General features: G+C 39.8%; 1 protein-coding gene across 2 annotated transcripts in view; it reads right to left on the bottom strand.

Annotated features, from left to right (window-relative positions):
- The window catches only part of NEDD4L (neural precursor cell expressed, developmentally down-regulated 4-like, E3 ubiquitin protein ligase), a 452,792-nt gene extending 435,568 nt beyond the window's left edge, over positions 1-17,224 (bottom strand). For both annotated transcript variants that reach the window (XM_027868834.1, XM_027868835.1), the window contains exon 1: positions 17,159-17,224. In XM_027868834.1, coding sequence (XP_027724635.1) covers positions 17,159-17,206 — 48 coding nt within the window. In that variant the 5' untranslated portion in view covers positions 17,207-17,224. The remainder of the gene's footprint in view (positions 1-17,158) is intronic.
- Positions 17,225-27,330: the final 10,106 nt, after the last annotated feature.

The following is a 27,330-nucleotide window of genomic DNA, read 5'->3' as shown; positions in this document are numbered from 1 at the left end:
TATTTTCATTGTTTTATTTTTATTTTTGTTTGGAACAGCACCTTGTATGTTACAGAAACACAGATTTAAGACTGAAAGAAACTTTAAAGGCTGTCAAGCATCTCATTTTATAGAGAGGGAAACTGAGGCCCAGAGAGTTATAAAGTAGCTTGTCTGTCCAAGGCCACCACCGGTAACAAGCAGCAGAGATTTTGAACATAGTTTCTCTGATTGTTTTTTAGACCTACATGCTTATTTCAAGTACCACACATGGAGCTTTGAAGAGCTACACATAATCTATGGCCACAGGTTGTCCATCTCTGAAATACAGAAGGTTAGGGAAAGAGTATTACATCGGAACATTGCTTCCACTGCCACTTAGTAGTTATCTCTGTGCATGCTTCCTTTCCTACTGGATTCTCAGCTCCTTCAGGGTAGGGATCACATGTCATACACTTATCTGTCCCATAGCACCTAGTATTCTAGGTGCATCTAATGAAGCACCCCACCCCACCATCCTCAGATGTAGCTTTTTGACTATAAAAGGCACTCAAAAAACGCTTATTGAATTGATTTGACTCTTTCAACCAATGATGTGGGAAATGTTAAAAATCAACTCCAGTATATAATTAACTAGAGGACAAGAATTCCCTAGTATTTCATTGCCAGTCTGCCTTCTTATAAAGACTACTGGGATGGAACCAATGAATCTTACTTAGACTGCCAAGAGGCAGCCATCAATGCCACCATGTTATCTGGGACTGTCTTACCCAATTCATTATATTGACATGAGATGCAAAATACTGTTGACAGTCAAAGTGGATTTATAAGTCACATTTCTGTTCCCTTTGATTATTAGTCACTCGAGCAGAATTTTATTCCATTGTCCTGGGTATTCTGTACACAAGATGGTAAGAATCTGCTAGGTCCATCTAATATGAATGCCTCAGAAGGCTTTTACCAGTATTAGAAGCTGGCACTTGGGAAATAATCACTTAGAAAAAGAGTGTCTCTCCCTCTTCAAAGTACTTTGCATAATGTCATATTTGTTTGATGTTTACTGACTTGGAGGATGGAATGTGGGCTCCTGCAGGGCAGGGACTACTTTATTTATGTCTCTCTCCCCAGCCTAGCACAGAGAGCAGCACATAGTAAATACTGGTTGAATTTCATCACCCCTGACACAAAAAGTCTCTCTCCTGGAAGGAGTGATGAAATTGAAATTTGTTTCAATGGGTTCAACAGCACAAACATCTGAACTGAATTGAAAATAATAGATGATATCATGAGAGTGGCTTAAATAGACTTCTATGGTCTGGCCTGGGAAACCACACATAATGGTGCAAAAAATGAAAGACTGCTGAACTTGGGCTCAGAGGACCTGAGTTTTAATCCCTGGCTCTACTCTATAGACCTTGTATCACCTTGGACAAGCTGTTTAGCCTTTAAGGGTCTCTGTAACCCCATCTGTAAAAATGAGATTAGAGGGGCAGCTAGGTGGCTCAGTGGATAGAGCACTGGCCCTGAATTCAGGAAGACCTAAGTTCAAATCTGGCCTCAGATACATAACACTTACTAGCTGTGTGACCCTGGGCAAGTCACTTAACCCCAAATGCCTTGAGAAAAAAAAAAAGAGAGAGAGAGATTAGACCAAATGACACCATACATTCCTTTCAGCTCTAAATTGATGAAACTGTGAATTTTTGGAACAGACCACTCAAACATTGTCGATTTCCTATATTTCAGTTAAGAGTTCTTACAGACTGGTAGAGTTAAATTTCGGGGGGGGGGGGGGGGGAAGTATTATTGAATCCTTGGCCCAAAAGGTATTATAGTTTGAAAAGATTAAAAAGATTTTAAAAAGCTTACAAAAATTCCCTGGACCCATCCCTAAAAAGAAAAATATTTGGGAAAATGTCTCCCCTTTTGAGGCTGATATCATATTGTATGTATGAATGTATGTATATACATATATGTATGTATACATACACACACACACATACACATACACACACACACATATATATATATATATATATATACACATAACAAACCTCTTTACTTCCTTCACCACCCCCTAAAAAAGGAAAGCCACTATGGGAAAGAGAATATTGTTGGATGAGTCTTATCCAATACAGAATTTCCCAAAAATCTTAATGTGGTATTATGCTTTAGTGGGTTAATACTACACTAACACTCGGGGACTTCTTAGCGTAAGCTTTAATAATTTTAATATTTTAAGCTTTAATAGTTTAAAACTATACTAACAGCTTCAGTAACTTAAAACTACACTAAGACTAGGAGACTTTGTATGATGATTCGCCCATATCCACCCCAGCGCTTCCCCTTGGTAGACCAATGGAATTTTTCATGCAGTTGCTTTCAAGATCTAGCCATTAGGGGGCACTCTTCAGGTGGTGAAATCATATTAACATGGTTAATTTTTTTTTTCTTTTTCTCCCTAAACAGGACACCATGGTGAGAAAACTCCCTCCGTCAATGCTGATGAGTAATTATTCTCCAACAACTTAAAATCTTATAAGAATTGCTTGCCACCGAGTTCATAAGTGATTTGCCCAGGGGTCACACAGTCAGTATGCATCAGGGTCAAGACCTGGCAATTGTCATGTTGCATAATCTTTTTCTGGCAAGCCTTGGAGTGGGAGATGAAGAATTTAACCACCTACCAACATAATGGGTAACACTTAGCTCTTTTCTAATACTTGCTTTGTCTGATCAGTAAGAGGGTTGAATTCTAAGTATTTCACAACCCTTTCATTTCTCTGTCAATACCTTCCCCCTCTATAAACACTTTGCAATTCCAGAACCTTCCTTTTATCAGTGGTATGTTTATCAGTACCTCCAAGGTAAAGAGACAGGAATGACAACATGCCTGATTTCAAGAAAGTTCCACAGTCTAACCCAGGCTCACCAATACCTATGTTCTTAGATCAACCCACTAAACAAAGTGGGGAGGGGTTTTCACCTTTCTTTGGTTCTGTACAAGTTATACCATAGTTTAAATAGTAACTCCTCTATCCTTAAGCACAAAGCAAACTGCCTTCTATTTCTTCTGAGATCTAAAATCTCATGACCCATCTCCCTCAAGACTCTTTGTATTACTGGTTACCAAGACTCTAAAAAGAATCAACATTAGGTCTGGGTCACACCAAACAGGTACCTCCCCAGGGCACAAATACCTGGAAGAGCGTGAGATTAGGAGACAGAAAACCTGGGCTGGAATCTGAGCTCTGCCTCTTACATGTGCAATCTCAGGGCAAGGCACTTAACATCTCTGGTCCTCAGTTTCTATATCTGTAAAATCAAGGATTGACTAGAACTTTGAAGTTCCTTCTAGGAGAAGGAAAGGGCAAACTACTCCAGTACCTTTATGATCTGCTCAGACAATGGTAGATTGGTAGAGAGGGAGGAGAGACCAAGCATTTATTATGTGCCAGGAACTGTGCTAAAAAACTTTACAAACAACCCTATGGGATGGGTCCTATTATTATTCCCACTTTACAGTTGAGAAAACTAAGACAGAGGTTCAGTAACTTGCCCAGGGTCACGCAGCTAGTAAGTGTCTCAGGTTAGATTTGAACTCTGATCTTCTTGAAACCAGGCCAGCACTTTATCCACTGTGCCACCTTCAGAGACCTGACTTGAAGCAGATATTAATTCTGCCATCATTTTCCTCACAACTAATCATCAGCATACACATACATATGTGTGTGTATATACATATATATGCATGCAATAATGGCTTATAATCAACGTTGTTTCCTCTTATTACAACTATTAATAATAAGAGTTTATGTCTACTCTTTTGTTTAAATAGTGCCTTATATCAAGTGTCCCAAAAAAATCTTAGTGCAGTTTTAAGCTTTAAAAGATGTTTAAGGGGCAGTTAGGTGGCCCAGTGGATAGAGCACCAGCCCTGGACTCAGGAGGACTTGAGTTCAACTCCAACCTCAGACACATAGCACTTACTAGCTGTGTGACCCTGGGCAAGTCACTTAACCCCATTGCCTAGCCCCTCAAAAAAAAAAAAAAAGATGTTTAAAAGCTTAAAGCTGCACTAAGACTTTTGGGACACCTATATAAAAACTTTTATTCAGAAAAAGATGGAAGTGCATATGGAGGTAGCCTCTCTCAGAGTGATTTCATCACTTGGAGAATGCTCTCCTATGGTCTTTAATAGTAACTTCAGTCAAAAATTCAAAGGGAAAAGGAGACCAAAAGACTTTCTGTTCTTACCTCATAAATATAATGAAAATACAAAGGTACCTTCCTTATCTATGCTTCAGTATCCTCTACATCACAGGACAACTGAAGAGAAAACCAAATATAATAACGTAGCTGTTTACAAAATTCACTGAGCATTTTAGAGAATGTTAAAATAATATGGCATCTTCCTATGCTCTCATTTTGTAGAGGAAGAAACTGAGGCCCAGAGTGGTTCAAGGATTTTCCCAAAGTCACACAGCAAGCATCAGAAGTAGGATTTGAACCCTGGAGCTCTGACTTTAGAGCCAGTGCTCTATCCACTCCAATATAACATCTCCCATTATGAGTTTAATTTGGGACATTTTAAGTTCAAGATTATTGTTGTTCAGTCATGTCCCACTCTTCGTGACCCCTTTTGAGGTTTTCTTGGCAAAGATACTGGAGTGGTTTGCCATTTCCTTCTCCAGCTCATTTTACAGATGAGGAAACTGAGGCAAACCAGAAAAGTGACTTGCCCAGGGTCACACAGTTAGTAAGTGTCTGAGACTGGTTTTAAACTCAGGTCCTTCTGACTCCAGGCCCAGTACTCTATCCACTGTACCACCTAGCTGCCCTTAAATTCAAGGTGCCAGTAAGATATTCAAGTGGAAATATCCAGCAAGTACTGAGATACCAAGATTAGAGGTTAGGAGAGAGATTAGGCCAGAATATATACTTTGGAGTCAACTGAATAGAAATGGTAATTGAATACAGAGGTACCAATAAGATCACCAAGGGAAAAAGGGGAAAGAAAAGGCACCCCAGACAAAGCCTTGGACAACATCCGCATCTAGGGATGAAGATCTGCCACCTCTCTGTCCAGAGGATGAGGATACAGCAAACAACTAAAGAGCAGTCCAACAGACAAGCAAGAACCAGGAGAAGATGAATGACAAAGCTGAGCTTTTGTAGCAATTTTGTTGAGTTGGCCTGCTCTCTTTACTTTCCAGAAAAATATTCCAATGCACGTCATCTCTGGAATATCACCCCACTTTGCTGAGGTTATCAACTTCTAATGATGTTTTACACATAAATATATTTAGAAAATAGACTTCCATGTTTTGCATAACTGCACATATATAACCTATATTTAGTTGCTTGCCTTATCAATGAGGGTGGGGAGGGAGGAAGGGAGAAAATTTGGAACCCGAAGTTTTAAAAACACATGTTTAAAAAAATGTTTTCACATGCAACTGGGAAATAAGAAACACAGGAAATGGGGTACAGAAATTTATCCTGCCCTACAGGAAAATTGAAGGGGAAGGGGATAAGAGAAGGGGAGGGAGAGATAGAAGGGAAGGCAGACTAGGGGAAGGGGTATTCAGAATGCATGCCATCTTGGGGTGGGGGGAGGGGCTAGATGGGGTGAAAATTTGGAACTCAAAATCTTGTGGAAGTAAATGTTGAAAACAAAAAAAAATTAATAAAAATTACCATAATAAAAAAAAAGAAAATACACTTCCAGATCATCTCATACAGCCAAATCCCACTTGAGATATGTAATAATAATAATAGCTAACATTTATATAGTGTTTACTATGTGCCAGGCACTGTGCTAAGCACTTTACAATTATTATATCACTCGGTCCTCCCAACAACCCTGGGAGGTTGTTACTATTTTTATCCCCATTTTGCAGATGAGGAAACTGAGGCAAACAAACCTGTGACTTGACCAGGGTCACACAGCTACTAACTGTCTGAGGTCAGATTTGAACTCAGGTCTTCCTGACTCTAGACCCAGCACTCAATCCACTGTACCACCTAGCCGCATTTAATAGGTATCTAAGCCCAAGTTTTGAATTCAGGTCTTCTTGATTCCAGCCCTCTCTCTATCCACAGCCATCTGCAAAGAAAATTCATTCATATTTACTGAACACCTTGCATTTTAGGGAGGCAACGCTGAGTGAATTGTTTATACTGTTGCATTCTTACTTACTAGAAACAAACTAGTACGAAGAAAATTCAAACGAACAATACTACAGCTATAATTGTGGCCTGTCCTCTAAGCAAGCAAGAGGAAACAGCTCCCTCCAGGCTACTGGCATTCCTGAAGCCTCCAGAACATTCAAACTGCAGTCAGACAGCTTTCAGCAGAACAAAGCACCTGCTGCCTTCATTTTGACCCTTTTTTGGAAAGGGTAATCACAGCTATACATAGCTTGGCATTTAAATCTATCCCACCTGATTCCTGGTGACATATAGCCTGTCGACTGACAAAGAAGTGAGCCAATAACATGAGGAAAAGTGACATCGATCCCAAACCCCTAGGCTGAAGAAATACAGGCCACCTCCCTTAAAAATACCACTTAGTACAAATAAACTGGGGAGAAATGTGGTTGAAGATAGGGAGAAAGCACAAATCATTATGGAAACACTTGGAAAATTCCCAACAGACAAAGTATTGCTGTTGTTCAGTCACCTGACTCTTGGTGACCCCATTTGAGGTTTTCTTGGCAAAGATATTAGAGTAATTTGTCATTTCCTCAGTTCATTATACAGATGAGGAAACTGAGGCAAACAGGTTAAGTGACTTGCCCAGGGTCACAGAGCTAGTGTCTGAGGCCGGATTTGAACTTGGGAAGATGAGTCTTCCTGACTCTAGGCCCAGCACTCTATCCACTTCTCCACTTAGTTGTGCCAGTACGAAGCTCAGTGCTGTCCTTCCACATAGCAAAGCACTTAATATTGTATGTACCTATTGACTTTAACCGGATCTCCCTGTCAGAGGGAGAGGGGACATTCCTGAAATGATACTTACTGAATGTTATTCCACTGCCACTATTTACCCCAAAGCTGAAATTCTTGCTCTGCCATCCACTTTACAGGGGTGTTGTCTAACGATGTAGGCAGAAAGGGGTACTAGAGTGGGAGCAAGAATTATCATACTGGAAAAAAAAAAAAAAGAATTATCATACTGAAAGAGGTGATATGATCTGAGACAATTTGCAAGAATACGGGAAAGAATGCAATGCAGCACAAAACTTTGTTCTTCCACTGCGAGATATCACATGATTCTGCACAATACCTTATGAGACCAAACAAAGGAAAAGGGAGAGGGCTGCATTGTCTTCCCTGCTCACTGAACAAAGAATGAGCACACCACTGAATGACTTTAGGAGGTTGCAAAAAAGGAAGGTAATTTGAGTGGCCAGGCAACAATGGTGGCTGACAGAAACTCTGAATCCTAAGAGATAACAAATTCTTTTCCTTTCCTTGAGAAGTTTCTTAGTTCTATGAGGCTCAGCCTAATCACCATTATAATCTCTCCTCCCAGGCCTCTTTCTACATGCCTTAAACTATAGATCATTGTGCTTTAACACTATAGATCAGCAACATTTTAAAAGATCCATGGGACCTGATGATTTTCAAATGCAAATTCTCTTGTACAGAAAGTAGGTTAAAAAGAATTAGAGTTCATCTTTCAATGGAAGCCTATTTGCCAAAGAATTCACCATGTACTGTACAAAGTTACCACAAAGTAATTGGATAGCAAAGATATTAAACTTAGGAAGTCCTGGTGCTGTCAAAGACAGTGGACCAGAAAGTGAGAAAATTAAGCTAGTGGTACTAGTTCACAATTATACAGCACTCACCACAACCATAAGAGGTAAGAAAGTAAGTATTATTAAATCCATTTTAGGGATGAAGAAATTGAGCTTGCTCCTAGCTCACAGCTAGCGAATATCAGAAGTTGTATTTGAATCTTGGTTCAAGTTCATTGCTTAATCTGAGCATAATGTAGTTTGCTCTACCAGGTTGCCCTGTTGAAGGAGCCTCGGGGCATAAACTCCTGCTCTTTTTAAATCATGGACCCCTTAGGTAATCTGGTGAAGCCAACTGACTCCTCAGAATAATGTTTATTGCCTATATTCATAATGAAAGAAAATACTAAAGTTTAGAGGTAAATAATAAATTGATAGCTAGATAAATAAAGATGGATTTTTTTTTTCCCCATCTAAGTTCATGGACCAAGGAAATCCAACCACAAAGAGGACTCCAGGTTAAGAACACTTATCTCAGGGGATTTTGCTACCTATCCTAGACTCATATACTTAAAAACACCAGCCCTTGACTAAAGCCCGATTTTTCAATTACGTCCACTATTTAAAGCACCTGACCTTTTGGGATTTGTCTTCTGTCTTTACTCTTTCTAATTAATCTTTCTGCCTTGAATCAAGGCAAGGTTTAAGCCTGAGGAATGACCACCATCAATCTCTCATTAGAGTTATCCACAAGATTTAACTTCTTAGAGTTAAGTGTCACTAGCCGCCTTTAATTAAGGGCACAGCACTGTAGCTAATAAAGGCAGAAGTGTATTTCAGAGTCATCTGAGATGCCAGTTCATTTATGTGCTCAGCAAAAAGAGGGATCTTTCACATTATATCCCATGGAAGCCTAGCACAGCAAATGACAATCAGCTCTCTGACATCACTCAATATCTCTCCTATGGTCTGCTTTGATATTAATTCCTTCTTTTGCCTTTGAGTTTGCTTCTGTCTCTTCTCCCCTCCCACCCTAGGCTCTGGCTCCTTCCAACTCTGAGTCAAATAATTTCTGAGTCGAGTTAATTTCTGAATAATGTGAGTTAAAAAATTACTACTGAAAAATTCTGGACCCTGAATCTTCCCTAAAACGTTCCTAAATCAGTTAACCTCTCTAGTCTCACTTTTGTCATCTATAAAATGAGGATAATATCTGCAGCATCTACCATCCCATAGGGATGTTGTAAGAATCAAACAAGACAATGAGCTTCACATCAGTCATCACTTAGTACTGTTATATCTTTTAAATAGGCCATGACAATTTCATAGGACCATAAGGTTTAGAGTTGGAAGGGACCTTGGAAGCCACCAAATCTAATCCCTTCATTTCAGAGATAAAGAAATTGAGGCTGAGAGTTAAGTGACTTACCCAGGGTCACAGAGAGAGTAAGTGTCTGAGGCAGGACTTGAATTCAGCTCTTCCTCAGCTAGGTAGGACAGCTAGGTGGCACAGTGGATAGAGGGCCCAGCCTCTAGTCAGGAAGACCTGAATTCAAATTTGGCCTCAGGTCCTTACTAACCCTGCTTGCCTCAGTTTCTTCATCTGTAAAATGAGCTGGAGAAGGAAATGGCAAACCACTAGTATCTTTGCCAAGAAAACCCCAAATGGGGGTCACAAAGAGTCAGACATGACTGAACAAGAAGAACATTCTCAGTCCAAGCCCAGCACTCTAGTCAATGTGCCACATTCGAACTCGGATCTCAGTTCCAAATTCAGTGCTCTTTCCACTACATCCCAGACATATGATATCTACATCTATTTATTTATATGATATTCATTTTGCAAGTTGTAGTAACACTTGAGTGATCAAAAGAAAAATTCACCGAAACTGAAGTTTCAAACTCATTGCACATCTTCCCACACATTCTCGGCCTGGTTCTCATGGTAATTGTTTACCAATCAATTTTCAAGACTGCCCATCACTTAGAACTCTTGTCCATAATTTTCCCTCAGTTCACCATATGGGGTTCCTCCATACCATATGGTTGGGATCCTATCTTCACTGCCTCCTGACATCACAGAGATGTCAGTGAAGCACCCTTCCCTAGCACTAGACCATCTTCTTTTTTGAGCAGACATTTTCCTGAGGACATCCTTTTTTCTAGGTCCTGATAATAACCCCTAATTTGTTAGGTATTCCAGCCTGTTTCCATCCACTGCGCACTTCTTCATTGCCCTCCACATAATTCATTTTTAATTCTTTAGAGACTGTGGTATTCCATGACTTCAAACCATTTAGCATAGGTAGAATAATGGCATTTTAAAAATCGGCTTTTGTTTCTGAAAGAAGTTTGGAGTCATTGAAGAAACATTAAACCTTAAAAACATTAAAGAAACATTGACCAATCAAAAACAACCCAGCCCTCTCTCCTCCTCCTGTTTGATTCTATAAATGTACATATATGGAGACAGACAAGTGACACAGACTGTCTACCTAACCGCAACCGCATGTTACAAACTGCACAAAAAGCATTCTTTATTGACTTAGTTGATCTGCAAGGGCAAAAACCTGCTTTAAGGGCTCTCAACATCAAAATTATGCAAGATTCTACAAATCAGGGAACCAGAGGTATACAATAACTGTATATGATATCATGCTTTTCTGATATTCGGGTTAGTTTTTCAAAACTTTTTTTCCTTTCAAAAATTCTTTATTATAAGAAATGGCTCTGGGAGATGGTATAGGGGAGGGATATAGTGGGAAATGTAAGTGACATACAAACAAAATCAATAAAAATTTATTTTTTAAAAGATTCCATAAATGATATAACTAACTTTGCTCAACCCTCTGATAATTAATATCAGGCAAGTCATAGCACAAGACAATGGATGCTTCACCACTGGTGGAAGACATCCAGGACAGAATTTTAAGCTAAAAAGAGATTCTCTATAGATGGTGAGGGCCTCTAGATGGTCCTGTTTGCAGGTGACATCATGCTGGTTACACCAGAATACTAAAAAGAAGTGTAACCACTCAAAGGAGTTTGGTCTTTACAGAAGTGCTTAATAAGTGAGATATCAAACATGTAGCCTCTTTGAGTTTTGTTTTTTTTTTTTTAACTGTAGCAAATTATGGCACATACTATGAGCTTATGTACTCTACTTCCTATGATTCATTTATGTGTATACAACAGGCATTAGATTAAATGATTATTCAGTGAAATCATTGGTCAAGCTCAATTCTGTAAGTTCTCAAAACCACAAAATTCAACTTTGTCTTACCAATTGAGTAGTTTTCAAGTGATAATATTCATAACAGCCCTAGTAACTAATTATATAGCACTTTAATGTTTGCAGAATACATTATGTTCATTATCTCATTTAATCTTCACTTTAAAAAAAGGTTATAAGGTAGCTTCTATAAATATCATCCCTGATTTACAGAAACTGATAGGTTAAATGAGTTAACTAAAGTCACAGGGTTGTTATTAATTTTCAGCAGCAGAATCTGAACTCCAGTCTTGCCTGATTCCAAGTCCAAGGCTTTCCACTAAACTATACTTCCTTTCATGAGGCACATGTAATTTAATTTAAACTTCATAATATGCATCAACAAAACTGAGATATATAAATGCATACACAGACAAAGATATAAGAAAAAACCTCAAAGTGTCCAGTTTGTGTATTATTCTTTTTTTTTCTGTCCTTTGTAAAATATTTACATCATTTCATAGTTTACCAGTTCCCTTTCCCAGAATTTCCTAGGTTAACAAGGGAGAGTGGAAATCCAATGAGATTTGCACCTCTGACAAAAGTTTTGAATGAAAGTGTCACTAAAACTGATGACTAACAATTTCCACAACTGTGTAATGGGCATTAAAATATTTGCATATTAATAAATTCACCTGCATTGCATTGCAGTTGGCTGGCATGGAAGCCAGGAGGATATGGACTCAAGTCTCAGGTTTGACACTGAGCTGGTCACTTAACCTCTCAACATCCCCCAGACAACTATCCAAGCCTATATATTTCAAAAAAAGGTAGAAACCTGTATTGGTAGAGGGGCTTTCTTCACCTGTAACCAATAAAATCACAGGTTCAGTCATAACATTTCTTTTTGGAAAATTGTCCAATGCTTTTTAATGATCCTAACCTGCTTTCTCATTTATATGCTGGATTGGTCACAAATCTTGCTAACCCCTAATATGCAAGGAATAAAAGTTGTAGACAACTCCAGCACAACAGGAGAGACATGGGCAAAAGCAGGCTGTAGAATACTTCTAATGATGTAGTATATGCAATAACTGGAAATAAGAGATGTCATCCAGGAAATGTACAACTAGAAAAGCAGATGAGCCTGTCATATAATGGGAACTCAACATAACAGATATAAAAGATAAAAAGAACTAGAAAAAGGCCTCCAGCACATATAACACAACATAGGATAAGAAATATGAATAACTTCCCATATATAAGTTGAGCAGGTACCCGTATTTTTTTTAAATCACTGATAAAATGAAATATAATCATCACATATGAATTCTATTCAACTCTTTGCTTGTAACACATGGGTAATTTGGTATTAACATGCAAAGTTCTGATAATCTGGTCTGCCCCATCTAAGCAGGGAGGGCTATTGGAGCTTTGCCCCAGGATGCTGGTAATAGAATCCTTCAGCATCATAGAAACACCTGAACTTAGCAAGATTAGTTAAAATATGTGTTTACCAAATAGGCTTTCGAGCTGTTTCTAGGCTTGGCCTCATCCTGCTTCCCCTTCCCACCTACCAACCACCCCCCCCAACCCCACAACCAGTCTCCTAAGCACCAATTTTTCAGTATCCTGAGCTCTTTCTATACACAGGGGACCAGTGGTCCCAGGGTTTCTGTAGATTTTAGGAGGCGTTTCATGCTGCTTGCCAAAATGGCTACTAACTGCTCAGTTCAAGGCATGGATGAGTTGTATTAGGAGAGGAAAAAAGAAAGAAAGAAGCAGGCTACCCCATGGTCAGCCCAAGGCTCATATATGAACCCTTATTCATTGTAGCCACCAAAAAAAGATACTAAATCTAACATTCTGAAATCCTTATCCCAGTTAAACCACAGAAATTTTGCCTGATAGATCCATCATTCTCCTCAAATATCTTACTTAGGTTTTTGAAGTCAGTGGGTCAATAAACAGTCAAAGAATTACAGTTAATATTGTGTTATATTCATGAGAAAAACATGTCCCCAAGTGCCAATGATTGTCAAAAAATGCCAAGGACTCAAGCCAATTGCAAAAATTGTTCCAAATGGATTCTTTCAAACTAAACTGATCTTTCTAAGTCTTTATTGAACCTCCAACAAAAGTCTAACCACACCCATTTCCTCCCTGCCAAAATATATACTGATGGCATTTTCTAACTCACTCAAATTGAGCAGATTCTAATCATGATCAATTTGAACTAAAACAGATGTGACCTCAACTAGCATAAATATAAACTGATCCTGTCCAACCTACTCTTGCCTTTTCTTACTACGGTAAGTATAGTAAAACCAAAGCACTGGGTGGCACTGCCCTCTGACCCCACCCTTTCCAGCACCTATTTTTACAGGTTCAAGCAAAGCAGTCTTATCACCTGATATTAATGGACTATCTGGTGTATTTATGACAGTTATAGACTTCAAGAATCAATTATTTAATCAATAAGCATTTATTAAGCATGTATTATGTGCCAAGCACTGGGCTAGGAACTAGAGACACAAAGACAAAAAAAAAAAAAAAAGGGAAGGAGGGAGGGAGGGAAAGAAGCAAAGAGGAATGAAGGGTTACATAAAACTAATATATAAACATCCAGATTTACTTAAAAGATAAGTTAGACATAGTTGTTTTACTACAAAGCTTATTTAAAATATAATTAGTTTGATTTACAAAACTGATTTACTCTCAACTTCTTAAGAATAAAATTTCAGTTATTCAAATCTATTTTATAAAAATGAGAAAGTCCTGTATTTAAAATGCCTTTGAAAAGTGGCTACTTTAAGGAACAGACAGGTATCCATTCATGATTTTTCTACAGTAGTCTCCATCTTCATTATTATGTAATTGACTGAAAGGCATAAAGAATACAATATACTACCCTGTTTATTGTTTGTGATAGAGAGGGGTAAATTGACTTGGTAGAATAAAATGTAGTTTTCAAGACTCTCCAAAAATCCCAAGAATATGGATGATGATACATGATTTCTTGATGGATTCAACCACTGAAAAAACTCTGTTAAGATTCTCAGCTTATTAATATCAAAGAAAGCAAGCGAGAGAAATGTTCACCACTGCCATGGAAGACGGCTTTCACACTTCTGAGCAGTACAATTAGGAAAAGATTTTCATAGATATGATGAGGTTGGAGGATAACAAAGTGCATGTTCTATTAAACCCCACACTGCAGGGCCTCCACAATGCCACTTAAAAAAAAAAAAGAGATTGGACTAACAATCTACATTGGAAAAGCCACAAAGATGATTTATGCCCATTTCTCAGATTATCAGATGTAGTACATACACTTGGACCATGGTATAAATAGACACCAAACAGGGCCCAGAACTAAATTTCATTAGACACTATTCTTTCAAAAACCATATCTGTTTTCCTTCCAGACTGACTGCAAGGAATCTGGAGAACTAAACTAACTATAATACCACTACAATTTGCTGTTAATATTTTGCAGAAGCATTCCTTGACTTTCCAATGGCCAAAGAGTGACAGTATAAAATCTCTCCTCCAAACAAAATACCAAAGAAATATAAAGTCATCAAAATAGCATTGCTCAGAAAAGGGAAGACTGATGAGATTTATCCTGTTGATCCATACAAAAACATGTGTAGCACTAGGCAGAAATGTCCACAATGGAAAATAAATTCAATTTCTTCATAGCCTGTTAGTCATAGCATGTTAGTTATTTATATATACAAAGCCCCAGAATACTTTTGTGAAGTAATAGGTATAGAAAGATGGATATAGGTCTATATCATATATACATATATATGTATTTATACAATATATAAATATAGATATATGTTCAGCCTTTCTTTTTGCTCTAGTCAAGTTAAGAACATTATTAACCAACCTAGAAAAAAAGGTGATGAGACAGTCTCTCAAAAGCACACTGAATTCTTAAGCTGGTTCTAGATATCAACAAAGCACATTAGCACATAAAAACCACAGCTATGTGAAATCTACTCATCTACTGCCCTCCTGAAAGCCAAGCCTGACCTAAAATAAACCACTCCACATCACTAAAGTATTTTTAAAAGTATATTTTCACACAGTTTTTTCCAACAATCATGTTATGTTAATAACCTTAATGAGACAGAACTGCAGCTGACTCTCACCCACAATACCTCAGCCAAGCCCCAGCCTCTTTGTTTGGAAATGTCTTTATCTTACCAGCCCTGAAGGCTCTCTGTCTTCTTTCTACTGATATTAATAAATAAGGAGGAGTAAGAATAAAAGGAAGACAGACTGGGAGGAAGGAGTGACGGGTCCAAAGATGCTGGAATTCCATAGCTTCATCAAGTAACAGTATTATGCAATTAATTCCAAAAAAGGTGAAATTATTTTAAACACAGTATTCCATCACACAAATCCATGGATTTCTGCATTATAATCAGATAAAGGAAACCACAGGTGTTTCCTAACCCATCTTGAAGAATAAAGTGCAATCCATCCGTACTAAGAATTACCAGATAGATTGATACACCTTACACATTTTTGCATACAGGTTCATATGCCCATACACACTTCCCCAGTCTACTCACACACATATACATGTAGGGTGCCAACAGTAGGTGGGTAGCAGATGCCTATATCGCTGTGAGAGAAGCCATAATGTGGGCATGTCCCGGATAATAGCCTCTCTCTGAACCCCACCCCCTCACCCGGAGAATGAAAGGAGAAAGAGGGAAGAAAGAGAAACCAAGAAAGCCTGAATTTCCAGGCATCAACTTTTCATGAAATGCACAACCGACTAGGATAGGAAATACCTCCCTGCTGAGTAATGTTTCATGGATTGTAAATTCACCTCTCCAGAGAAACAAACCTGAACACGCAAACACAGCCAGATGGGGAAACCACTCCTACCTGCTCCATACAGCTTCTCTGTCACTCCGGCTTCCAGGGTGATATTCCTCCCACTCCCCTTTTTGGCACGGAAATACACCAATAAGAACCGAGTATACAGCTTGCTAAGAGGGCTGAGCTGTGATTTACCAGGCTTGTTGGGAAACGGAGGGGTGGGGGTGAGGGGAGGTTTCCTAAGGATAAAAACAAAACCTTTTTCATTTAAATAAACATTGTTTGGGTTGTGGATTTGTCTGCATGTTTGTTTTATTAATAATAAAAAAAGACCCCAATGATCTTCCTTTACTCTTAATCCATCCTTCTCTGAGATCTTAGCCTCTGGATCCTTAGGAAGAAAAATGGCTGGGCGGCAACCACCCATCCAAGTTTCCTAAAAGCACCTGCTATCCTCCTCACTCCCACCCTCACACATACGCGTTCATACATAAACAATATCAGTCCTCCAACCAAACTGTGTATTATAGATCTGTGTATTCATATGCATATACAGCCAAACCTCTTCACCCATCTTCGATGATGAATCTCTCTCTCTCTCTCTCACTCACACACAAGCGTCAAACGGTTCTAAAACAGGTGACATTAATTAGGAAGTTCTAGGAAGAAGACAGTTCGTTTAATTGCCCAACCCCGGCGCACCAAGAGCCTGCCACTGGCCCCTAAGACTGACGAGACACTTGATAATAAAGCCTGAAACAAGAGGGAAAGTTTGCTGAGAGCCCCAAGTTCGCTTTCTCCCCTATGACTCCTATTTAAGAGTGTAACAGAGGGAGAAAGGCACCATGTGCACATTACTTCTCCTTCCCGGTGCAAAGGAGTGTTTGGGCCCCAGTGTCCCGGCCAGTGGGCAGGGAGTTCTGCCGGTTTATTTACAAACAGCGCGCGCTCTGGGCGGGGAGAAAGAGAGCAGCAAAGACTGAGAGCAGCGGTCAGGAAGAAGAGAGAATAACCCAGGAGGATTGCGTCCGGCTCCGGGAAATCCGAGCTGCCGGGTGGCCCCGGTGCAGTTACCCGGCACTCTCGCGACCCTTCCTCACCCGCTTGCCACTGCGCCCCTCACTCGGAGTCCTAGGTACACATTCTCCAGCATCAGCGCTCCCCTAGCCCCTTTATAAAGGGGAGTGAGAACAGACGAGGAGCTCCCAGACCCCTACCCTCCAACCTGACCCTCGGAGGATTCAACCCTTCCGCGTAAGCGAAACTCCCTCGCTCCCCTGGGAAGTGGAAGAGAGTGGGGGTGGGGCGACGGTGACAGATGGACTCAGGGCAAGCATACTAACTCACGAGCGGTATGGGGGAGTAAATCACTTACTTCATCTTCGGAAAGTCCATAGACTGGTTCCCCCAGCCCGGTAGCCATGGAGCCTGGGGGTAAGAGCACCCCCAACTTTTGGGGTAGGGAGAGACGAGGCGGTTGCAGCCCTCTCCCCTCTCTGGAATGCTAAGGCGAGCCCCCAGCGGATGCGAGAGCTACTCTTTGGACTTCACTCTTCTTCCTGGCCGCCCCCGGGATGCACTCTAGCCCCTTGGGGAAGTTGTAGCCCAAGGGAATGCCAACGCAGTTGGGGTCAGTGCAAAGCAGGTAAGGGAGGTCTCCTGCGGTCCAGTCTGACCTCCTCCCCCACTCGAGCCGGGGCCGCTTCCTTCCTGGGGCGGCTGTTGAAGCCGGAAGGCTGCGGGGAAATGCGGGCTGGCGATGAGACTAGAAGGGAAAGAAGGCTAGAGAAGGGAGGGATGTGAAAAACTCTAAAGCAAGTCCCTAGGCTCTTTCTTCCTGCTGCTGGTCTCGCCGGCTCTCCTAAGAGAGCCCTGGCTCCAGTGCTGCTGTCCCTCCTTCCTGCTGCTAGAACTGCCCAACTCTGGAGTGAGCGCCTGCCCGGCACGCACACGCGGGGCCGCTTGCCTCCCCGCGGCTTTCCCAGCTGCCGTTGCTGCTGCCGCTGCTGCCGCTGCCGCTGCCACTGCTACTGCTACTGCTACTGCTACTGCTACTGCTACTGCCACTGCTGCTACTACGGAGAACGCTGCTGCTACTCCTAGCCGTTTGGCTTTCTCTCCTCCTCCTTCTCTTCCTCCTCCTCCTCCTCCTCTTCCTCCTTCTTCCTCCCTTCCTTCCTTCCCTTCTCCGCCCCCCTCTCCCAGCTGGCTCTCAGTTCACATTAACTCGGCTCACATCCTCCCCACCACAACCCTCTTCCTCTCGGTTCTCTCCTCTTCCTCCTCCTCCTACTTCCACCCGAGGCCAGTAATGGGACCCTCCCTCCCTCTCATTCTCTCCTCCCAGTCTCACCGGGGCGGGAAGAAGAGCCCACCAAGCCAATCACAGGCTTCAGCCTTTGGGGGAGGATAGGCGGTCAGGCTAGGTTGGTTTGGTTCGCCCCCCACCCCCATTCCCCTGGTTTGAGTGCAATCATGTTACCCTAGGGGATGGGGTGTTGGAATGAGTCTGAAGGGGCGTGGACATGTGGGGCTTCCTTTTGGGAGCTAACCGATACTCCGGGGCTCCCCTGTGTTGTGGGGGGGGGGGGGTGCGGCGGCGGTGAGGGGTAAAGGAGCTGGATAGACCTTTGGGACTGCAGGATGAAAGGATTTCCTTCGAAGAGAACGATAAGATGTCCATCTCCTTGGCCTGTTGCTTTTTGTTTGTTTTATTTACAGTCCTGGGTTTGGGCTAATTTTGTTAAAAATTGGTATTCTTTTCCCCTTTAAATGATTTCTTGGCAGCCACAGTAAATATGGACTTGGCTACATTGTCAGCTTTGCTGAAACAGATTTCTTTCCCCAGCCCCCAGCCAGGCAGAGGCTGCCCCGGTGTGGCCAAGAATCGCCAGTGCCGGTGTCAACCCGGGCGAAGTGAAAAGCTGGGGGCCCAAAGCTACACACCCATCCACTTAAAAAGACACTGTTGGGTGCTCCATATCCCAAGGAAATCATCTCCCAAACCTCGATCTTAAATACCAGATCTTAACTCCAGGTTTTCCATTTGCATGAGCAAATGGTTAAGACGTTCTTTAGTAATCTGGGGCTCTCCCACAGCACACCTACTAAAAGAAAGAACTTGGACTGCTGCCTCGCAAAGCAATTCATTTAATTCTTCGGAATTTATAAAAATGCAAGGGACGATATAAGACTTTGACGGGTAACTAAAAACAAACATGGCGCACGAATTTTTCAGGTGCCCCTTTTCTTCTCCAAAAGGCATTCTTTTAGGCAATAAATACTGATGTACATAAAATTAACAGTAAGAACATGCCCCTCACCTTTGGAAAGTGAACAGAATCGTGCCTTCTAAGGTATTAACATACTAAACTTTAGATTCCTGATACTGGTTATGATTCCTGATAACGGGAAACCAACTGTGCTGTTTAAATACATTTATTAAAAAAAATTTTTTAAACAGGTTCAGAGAACCCAGGTTAAGAACCCCTTGCTGTATACTCTAAGAAATAAGGAATGAGAGAAATTCAGAAAAACTTTGAAAGACTTATATGAACTGATGCAGTGAAGAAAGAACCACAAGAACAATGTACACAATGACTACATTAATGCAAATAAAAACACCAGTTGTTTAGGGGAGGATGCTATTGTTTCCCTGGAGGAAATTTAGTGAGACTGGAATAACCACATTGCTGTCTCTAGGATAGCCTCAATCATCCATTAAAATAGGGCCACATGTTTTTCAAGAAAAAAAAAGTATCAAGGTCTTAAACCCTGTGAGTGCTGATCCAAACTGGAGCTCTCTTGTACCTCACTATTGTGATGGTTTCACAAAACACTAATTGATATATAATATGGTGTCTTCTAGACGGCCCCATGAAATGAATATCATTCACTCAGAGAATTGGGAAACATTTAAGCAACTGATTTTTAAATGGTTAGAGAATGTGCACCCCCATCCTCTAAAGTCCAAAGATCCCTTTGCTGGATAACTTAAAAGGAGTCCCAAAAAACAGTTTAAGTTACATTCCTAACATTCCTTCTTCACTTAAAGATTGAAAGGACCGATCTGATTTTTCTGGATCTTTTTGTTTCACGACTATCTAAATGAATATGCAACAGAATAGAACTTGGAAAATAAACAGACCCCAATTTATCATGAAAGCAATAGAAAAGATACATTGCAGACCTCAAGAACATCAAAAAGGTGAAAATTCTGCATTTTTCTTAAAGAATTTTTTTTCTAGGAATGTTCCAAATATACTTCCTGCTTATTATGTCTTTTCTTTAAAAGTGATTCCAATATAAGAGAGCCCTAAGTCAATGGGTATTGTGCAATCATCTAGCTACAGTCTCCAAATTCAGTCTCCAGCTTCCTAGGATCATAGAATCATAGCTAAAAGAGACCTTACAGGGAAGTTAAATGTAAGTGTTACGCTAGTGAGAAAATGAGTCAGGATTTGAACTCAAGTGCAACTGACTCTAAATAATGTCTTGCTCACTATGTCCTGTCGTCTCTCCTACAACTAAATCATCTACTTCACATGACTATCTATCTTATTTTGAAGTATTTTTCAGGATAGAAATTTTGTAATTTCCATGGGTGTCCACTTGTCACCCAACTCTCACCTGTCGCTCCCAGAAGCTGTAGCAAGCAGAGTATCCACACTCCAGTAAACTGTCTCAGCAGATGGGCTAAACCAGGTTGAGGATAACCAACAATCCTCAAACCTTTGGTGATTTAGAGAGATGGCTACCCCAAGCACATGATAACTTCCCTCAGCAGAATGGGCAGATGATAACAATTTGTTCCAACCACCACGAAGGTGGCAGAAACAGGTCGTCCATTACATCCCAGACCATTGCCAGGTGCCTTGACTTTTGTCTTGCCACTGGACTTTGATGACTCTTCAAGAGAGAGTGAGGCTGAGAATTTTGTGCAACTCTGCCTCACTTCAATCCAATTTTCACACAAGTCAAGATATCACCTGTGGTCACTGGTCCTTTTCAAAAATGAAGGATGAACAACAACAACATTCATATATTTAATAACTGATTGTCCAAAAACACTTTCTAGGAACATAAAACTCTTCTTAACCCATTTCTTTTTGTTCTGACCTCAGCAGAAATAAAGGATAGTTATTCACTATCATAGAACTCATAGAAACATGAAATATTATTTAGTACAATAACATTTTTCAGAGAAGGAAATAAAACCGGAGGAGGTGAATCACATGCCTAAGGTTACAAAATAGTTAATGAAGGACTAAAAGTCCTATCTCCTGATTCCTGGTTATACATTTATATCATATACCCTTATTATGCACAAAATCACAAGACTATCCCTTTCATTTTATAGATGAGAAAACTAAGAGTTGGACTCAGGGTTAAGACCTAGGTTCAAAGGCCTGCCCCTGATACATATTGGTTTCATGACCCTGGTAAAGTTAGTTTCTTCATCTGCAGAATGAGCTGGAGAAGGGAATGGCAAACTACTCTGATATCTTTGCCAAAAAAACCCTAAATGGGGTCATAAAGAGTTAAGACGTGACTGAAAAATGACTGAACAAACAACAAAAAGTTAAACACCTCAGATTCATTTAGCATTTGATTTTTAATTAATTTTTAGTTGTTGCTTTCAGAAACCTTATATTGTTGCCAAATTTTTCACAACCCCCATGGGGTCAAGACCCACAGTTTAAGAAGCACTTTAAGTGACAATATAAGAAATAAGGAAAGAAGGAAAGAAAAAGCTTTAGAAAATCTTTAAAAAGACATATATGTCTTAGAAAAACTTTAAAAGACATATATGAGCTGAATTCAGTGAAAAAAGAGCAACCGTGAGAACAATATACACAATGGCTACATTAATGCAAATAAAAACAACATTAAAATATAACTGGATTAAGATTAAAAGCAATGACTAGTATTGGTGCCAGATGCTGAAACACTTTTCCCTCCTCTCAGTAAAGAAGTGAGAGGGCAAAGGGTTGGAAGTGTTGCGTATGCCTTTTTTAGTTAAAAGGTATCGTGAAAGGGTGGGAGCAAGGGTCTATTCTGGGAAATGGCTTTTACTGGCAAAAATGAAAGGCACCAATAAGACTTAAAAAAAAAAGTTCCATTCTCCTTTTCCTCTCAGTTGTTCATCTCTCTCCTCCTCAAACCCCTCAAACATTTAAAATCACCTTTCAACCTGCCTTTTGCTTTAAAACAAACAAAAAAGCCAACAGCAACAACAAAACCCTCTCAAACTTTCTCACATCAGTTGCATTTTCAATCTCCATCATTTGTTACTTTTTTGGGGGGACCTTTTCCAGTTTCTCCACACCTGTCTCAAATACCCAAAACAAAACTTAATACAGTCTAGTAAGGGTTTGACTAATTAGAATTAAAGAATAAGAAAACTTCTGAAAAAGTTTCTTTGTATTACTTTGTGTTAACTTATGTATGCATTGTATCCAGTGCCTTCTTCCCTTTCCCTTTCTGCTTAAATGTAAGCTGCTCAAGGAAAGAAGGAAGGGAGAAAAATTTTAAACTCAAAAGCTTATGGAAGTGATTATTGATAATTCAAAATAAATTAATTTTAAAAAAAAGGAAGGAAGGAAGGAAGGAAACAAGCACTTACTAAGCTCCTACTATGTGCCAGGAACTGCTCATCACTTTACAAATACTATCAAATTTGATCTCAAAGGCAGGAACTATTTTGGTTTTGTCTTTATTATTCCTCCAATACCTAGTAAATCATCTTCCACATTGTAGGTGCTTAATAAATATTGAAGTAAATGGTAGTCCTTTTGATAAATAATGGAATTTCATAAGCTTTTTAAAAAAAAGTGTATGGAGACTAAGAATTAGCTCATGTCCTGCTACATCCCATTGGTCTTTTCTAGCCTTGCTTTCCTACCCACCCCATATTATTCATTCATTCATTAAACATTTTAAAAATTACCTGTTGTTTGAACAGCAATGTATTAGTCAGAATGGGAGGATACAGAAGAAGCAGAAGGTACTATGCTTGAACTCAAAGTAGCTCAATATAATTAGAAACAAAATGTGAACACATACTTGTGTTGATATTTTGTTTTTTAAATATTAGACTCCCTTGCCTATGCCCTAAATGAATTTTATCAGCTTATTTTGTCTTTAGTTTCTTTTGGTGTTTGTTTTTAATTTAAGTTTTATCTTCTAAATTGCTAGAGGTATTAACCTTTGACACAGAACTCATACTAGAAAGATCAAGTCCAACCCCTTCTTTTTAGAATGAGGGAAACTGAGGCCCAAAGAGATTTAAGTGACTTTCCCAAGGTCACACACAGGCAAAACCAAAACTAGGAACAGCTCTCCTCATTCCTAATCTAGTTCTCCCTCTACTATACCAAACAGCAAGAAAGCCTCATGATTCTTTGAAGCACAGTTTTGCAATGACAAATAAGGAAAAATGTAATGCCAAGTCACTTCATTAATCCCAGACTTAGTTTAGGAGAAGTAATTTTTTGTCTTAACCATCTCTGGAAAGTACCAAAAGACCAAATTAGAGTACAGAACTTATTTGTGTACATTATACATAAGTAATATTAAATTATCTCACAAGTTCTTGGTGATGACATGGAATCTTTTAGGGTAAAGATAATAAACAATTCAAGAAAAACAATCATGCCGGCTTTTAAAATGTCAGTTTGAACCCAGGTCTGGCTGACTTTAAGGCCAGTGCTACATCTCAAACAGGTCACACTGCCTCTGCAATCTGAGGTAAGAACTGGAAATAGGAAATGACTTCAATGTAAAACTGAAAGATATCAATAAAACAACTTTAAAAAACTAAATGCAGGTAATCACTGATTTAAAAATACTGTCTGAAAAAACCATATATGTAAAAACATATAAATATGGTTATATATAAAACATAGATATATAAAAACAGTTATAAAACATATAACATATATAACACACATAAATGTATACATGTAACTGCCCTTACCCCCTTTCTTTCTGTCTTCTTTCCTTCCTTCACTATTGGATGTGATGTAGATTAAAACACTTGGAACTTTTGGAGCATCTATGGGCTCAGAAGAGAGAGGAAGATGAAAGAAAGCAAAAAAAAAAAAAAGCTTAAGGAAGGAAGAAAATTCTTAAACCAGGCATACTGCCCAAAAATTCTTTTTTTTCTCTCAATATCTGAAATTTGTCCCCTTGAATTTGTTACACTGCCCAAAACCCACCAAAGGCATCTTCCTTTGGGGATGCCCCAAATCAATGGGGGAGTTACTGGGAGGTACTCTGGTCATTCATATTTAAATTGTCAATAGCAGATAGGCCTGGAACTATGGAAGCAGAGCAATGAGTTGCACAGAGACCTGATTCTGGGAGTGTTGCCTGCTGTTGGTTCTGGGCTTCTGGGCTCCTGAAGGACAGTACAATGAAGGGATTTGGACACAGTGAACAGAAGTAGTCAGTGCAGTCCCTGCTGCCCCTAATTTTTTTTCTTTCAAGTCTCTGTGGCTCACTGCACCATCTTTCAGCTGGAGAAGACACCCAAAGCTGGTGTCCTATACATGCCTTGTCTCTGTAGGGCGTCAGGAGTAAGTATTGTGTATATTTAGGCAAAACAAACTCAAGAGGAAAATTGCCCTTTGACTAAATGAATGCCTCTTTGTCCAAATGTTTGTTGTTTTCTGATGCTTCCTACTGAAGTCTACTGAACACCCACTTTGGAGGTCATAGGTTCCCTGCATTAGTGTGAAACAGTTTTATCAGATTGCTTTTACATCCAAACTGTAGTAAAGAATGCTGCACTGGTACAATAATAGTTTTGATGGAGAGAGAAGAGATGGTTAATTTTGGAGCAAGTGGACATTTAAAGGTAAGGCTACTATATCTGGACATTCAGTAGGTCAACAAGAATTTATTAAGCCCTTATTTGTCAGGCAGTGTGCTAGGTTCTGGAGAACACAGCAATGGGTATGTGATAACACAACTGTCAACTTTACCAACACTACGAACTAGACACTCACAAATGCCGGTATCAGATCTTCAAACAAGGCAACTCCATTCTGGCAAATCTCTTGCTCTAGTGCTTCCAAAAGGCCAGTATGAAGCTGCCAGCTCTATCCACCCCCTCCTCTAATTCCATCTTAAATCTCAAAAGTCATTACCAGCAAGAGGACAACCCAGGTCCTTGGAGTTTCCACTCTTTTCCATGATTCCAGACCTTTCGCTGAAGGTCTCAATCTCTGTCTCTATGTCTCTCTCTGTCTCTTAGTCTCTCAGTCTCTCTCTCTCTCACACACACACACGCACACATACACATACACATACACATGCACATACACCACTCCTATGGTTCTAGGCAGATTATCCTCATTAAGTACAGAGAAGTTCATCATTCAGCCACCTGGCACTTCATTTTTATGGCCCCATTCACTACTAAAGAACATTTACTATAGTGTAGAGAGAAACTCTGAGGGTCTTTCCCTCCCAGATTGATTATTTTATGAAGGCAAACTAGGCCATCTTTTTTTTCCTTAGGCAATTGGGGTTAAGTGACTTGCCCAGGGTCACACAGCTAGTAAGTATCACGTGTTTGGTCTGAGGCTGGATTTGAACTCAGGTCCTCCTGACTTCAGGGCTGGTGCTCTATCCACTTCACCACCTAGCTGCCCCAAACTAGGCCATCTTTGGCCCCAATTCTTACCTAGCCTTTAATCAATGAATGGGCATTGCCTCAGACAAACTGAGACCTGAGAAAGACCTCAGCTTAAAAAGCCACATTCTCCCATTGCCTCTGGGGCTATTGCCAGCCATCCTAATCTATGTCTTGCCACTGGAATCTGATGACTCTGGAGGAGAGAGTGGGGCTGATGACTCGGCACAGCCCTGCCTCATTTATATCCAATTCACTTGCAAGTCAAGATATCACCTTCCTGATGTCACCAGTCCTCTTCCAGAAGGGATGAACAACTATAGTTGTAGGTAAGCAGTCAAAACGTTGACATCCCAGACCTTTTGAATATCAAAAAAAGTCAAAGGTAAACTTCATCAGAACCTTTATCTGAATTGCCACAATGACCAATTATTGTGGTCCAAATTAAAGTAACAATAAGGAATAATGATTTTTTTACACAATGATTTTCATCTTTTCAAGGGTATGCTTTCATCTTGGTGGTGGAATCTCAAAAATAGCTTTTTAAATTAACTTTTTACAAATAAATTTTATCACTTGTACACCAGAGAAAATGCCTCCACTAGGTGCTGCAAAATTTATACTTTACTTTTAAAGTTAACATGTGTTTTATCTTAAAACTATCTCATTTAATAAATGAATTTAAAGAACAAGCATATATGCATATATTTCTATTTTACTATATTATCAATACTTAATTATACAGTAGTTGAGGGACCAAGAGCAAGACCCCTGACTTCTTAGTGCCTCTAGCAACTGTATAAAACTCTAAATGTCTAAAATCTGTCTAAATCTATAGCAGGGCCACCAATCTACATTGGCAGAAGGAATGTCCTCATCAGGAAGTTCCCTAATCTAAGGAAATCACAGATCTAGGAGCAAAAAATAGTAACAAAACTACTCAGGCAACAATGTTATATGATTTGATTAAGGCTAGCATTGAATCATAAGTTCACACATTCCTAAAATTGTTAGTAGCTACAACCTTTATACCCTGAAGGATCAATCACCTCAACCATCCCCAATAAGTCTATCCTCTACTTGAAATTATTCAATTATGTGGAACTTGCTAAATCTCCCCAGGCTGTTCAATCCATTTGAGGTGTAAATTTAAGTGCTAGGAAGCTCTTCCTTAGAGTGATCTGAAATCTGCCTCATTCATAACTTTCTTTCATTATTCTTAGGTTCTAACCTAAGTGGCTTAGTGAATAGAATGCTGGGTATAGAGTCAGGAAGACCTGAATTCAAATCTGTATTTAGATACTTACTAGCTGTGTGACCCTGACAAGTCACTTAACCTCTGTCTACCTCAGTTTCCTCAACTATAAAATATGAATCATAATAGCACCTACCTCACAGGGTTATGGTGAGGATCAAATGAGATATGTGTAAAGTGTTCTGCTGTGCTAAGATATGTGTTATGCTCAGGTACAATGACTGGCACAACATAGTAAATGCTTAATAAATCTTATTCCCTTCTGCTCCCATGCCACTCCCTTCCAAACTTTGAAATTATATAAGATAAGACAAATCCCTTTTTCAGAAGGAGTACCTTCTGATATTTGAGGACTACTATAATGTCTCACATAACTCTTTTCCAGGATGAATATCCCCCATTCTTTCCACCTTTCTTCATATGGCATAGTTTCAAGTACCATTATGATTTGCTCACCCTCCTGTGAACATGCTATAGTTTACCAATGTCCCTCTCAAAATCTAATTCCAAGAACTGAATGAATAGAATACTGAAAATGTCTTATGACCAGATTAAGGTCTAGTGGGCCTGTCCTCCTGCCCCCTTGTTCTGGGGACAAAGTTTTAGGGCAGTCACATTATGCTGTTTACTCAAACTGAGAATGCATTCATTT

This window comes from Vombatus ursinus, unplaced genomic scaffold, assembly GCF_900497805.2.
Source record: "Vombatus ursinus unplaced genomic scaffold, bare-nosed wombat genome assembly UNPS02014791.1, whole genome shotgun sequence".
NCBI lineage: Eukaryota > Metazoa > Chordata > Mammalia > Diprotodontia > Vombatidae > Vombatus > Vombatus ursinus.
This window is presented reverse-complemented; position numbering and strand designations above follow the sequence as displayed.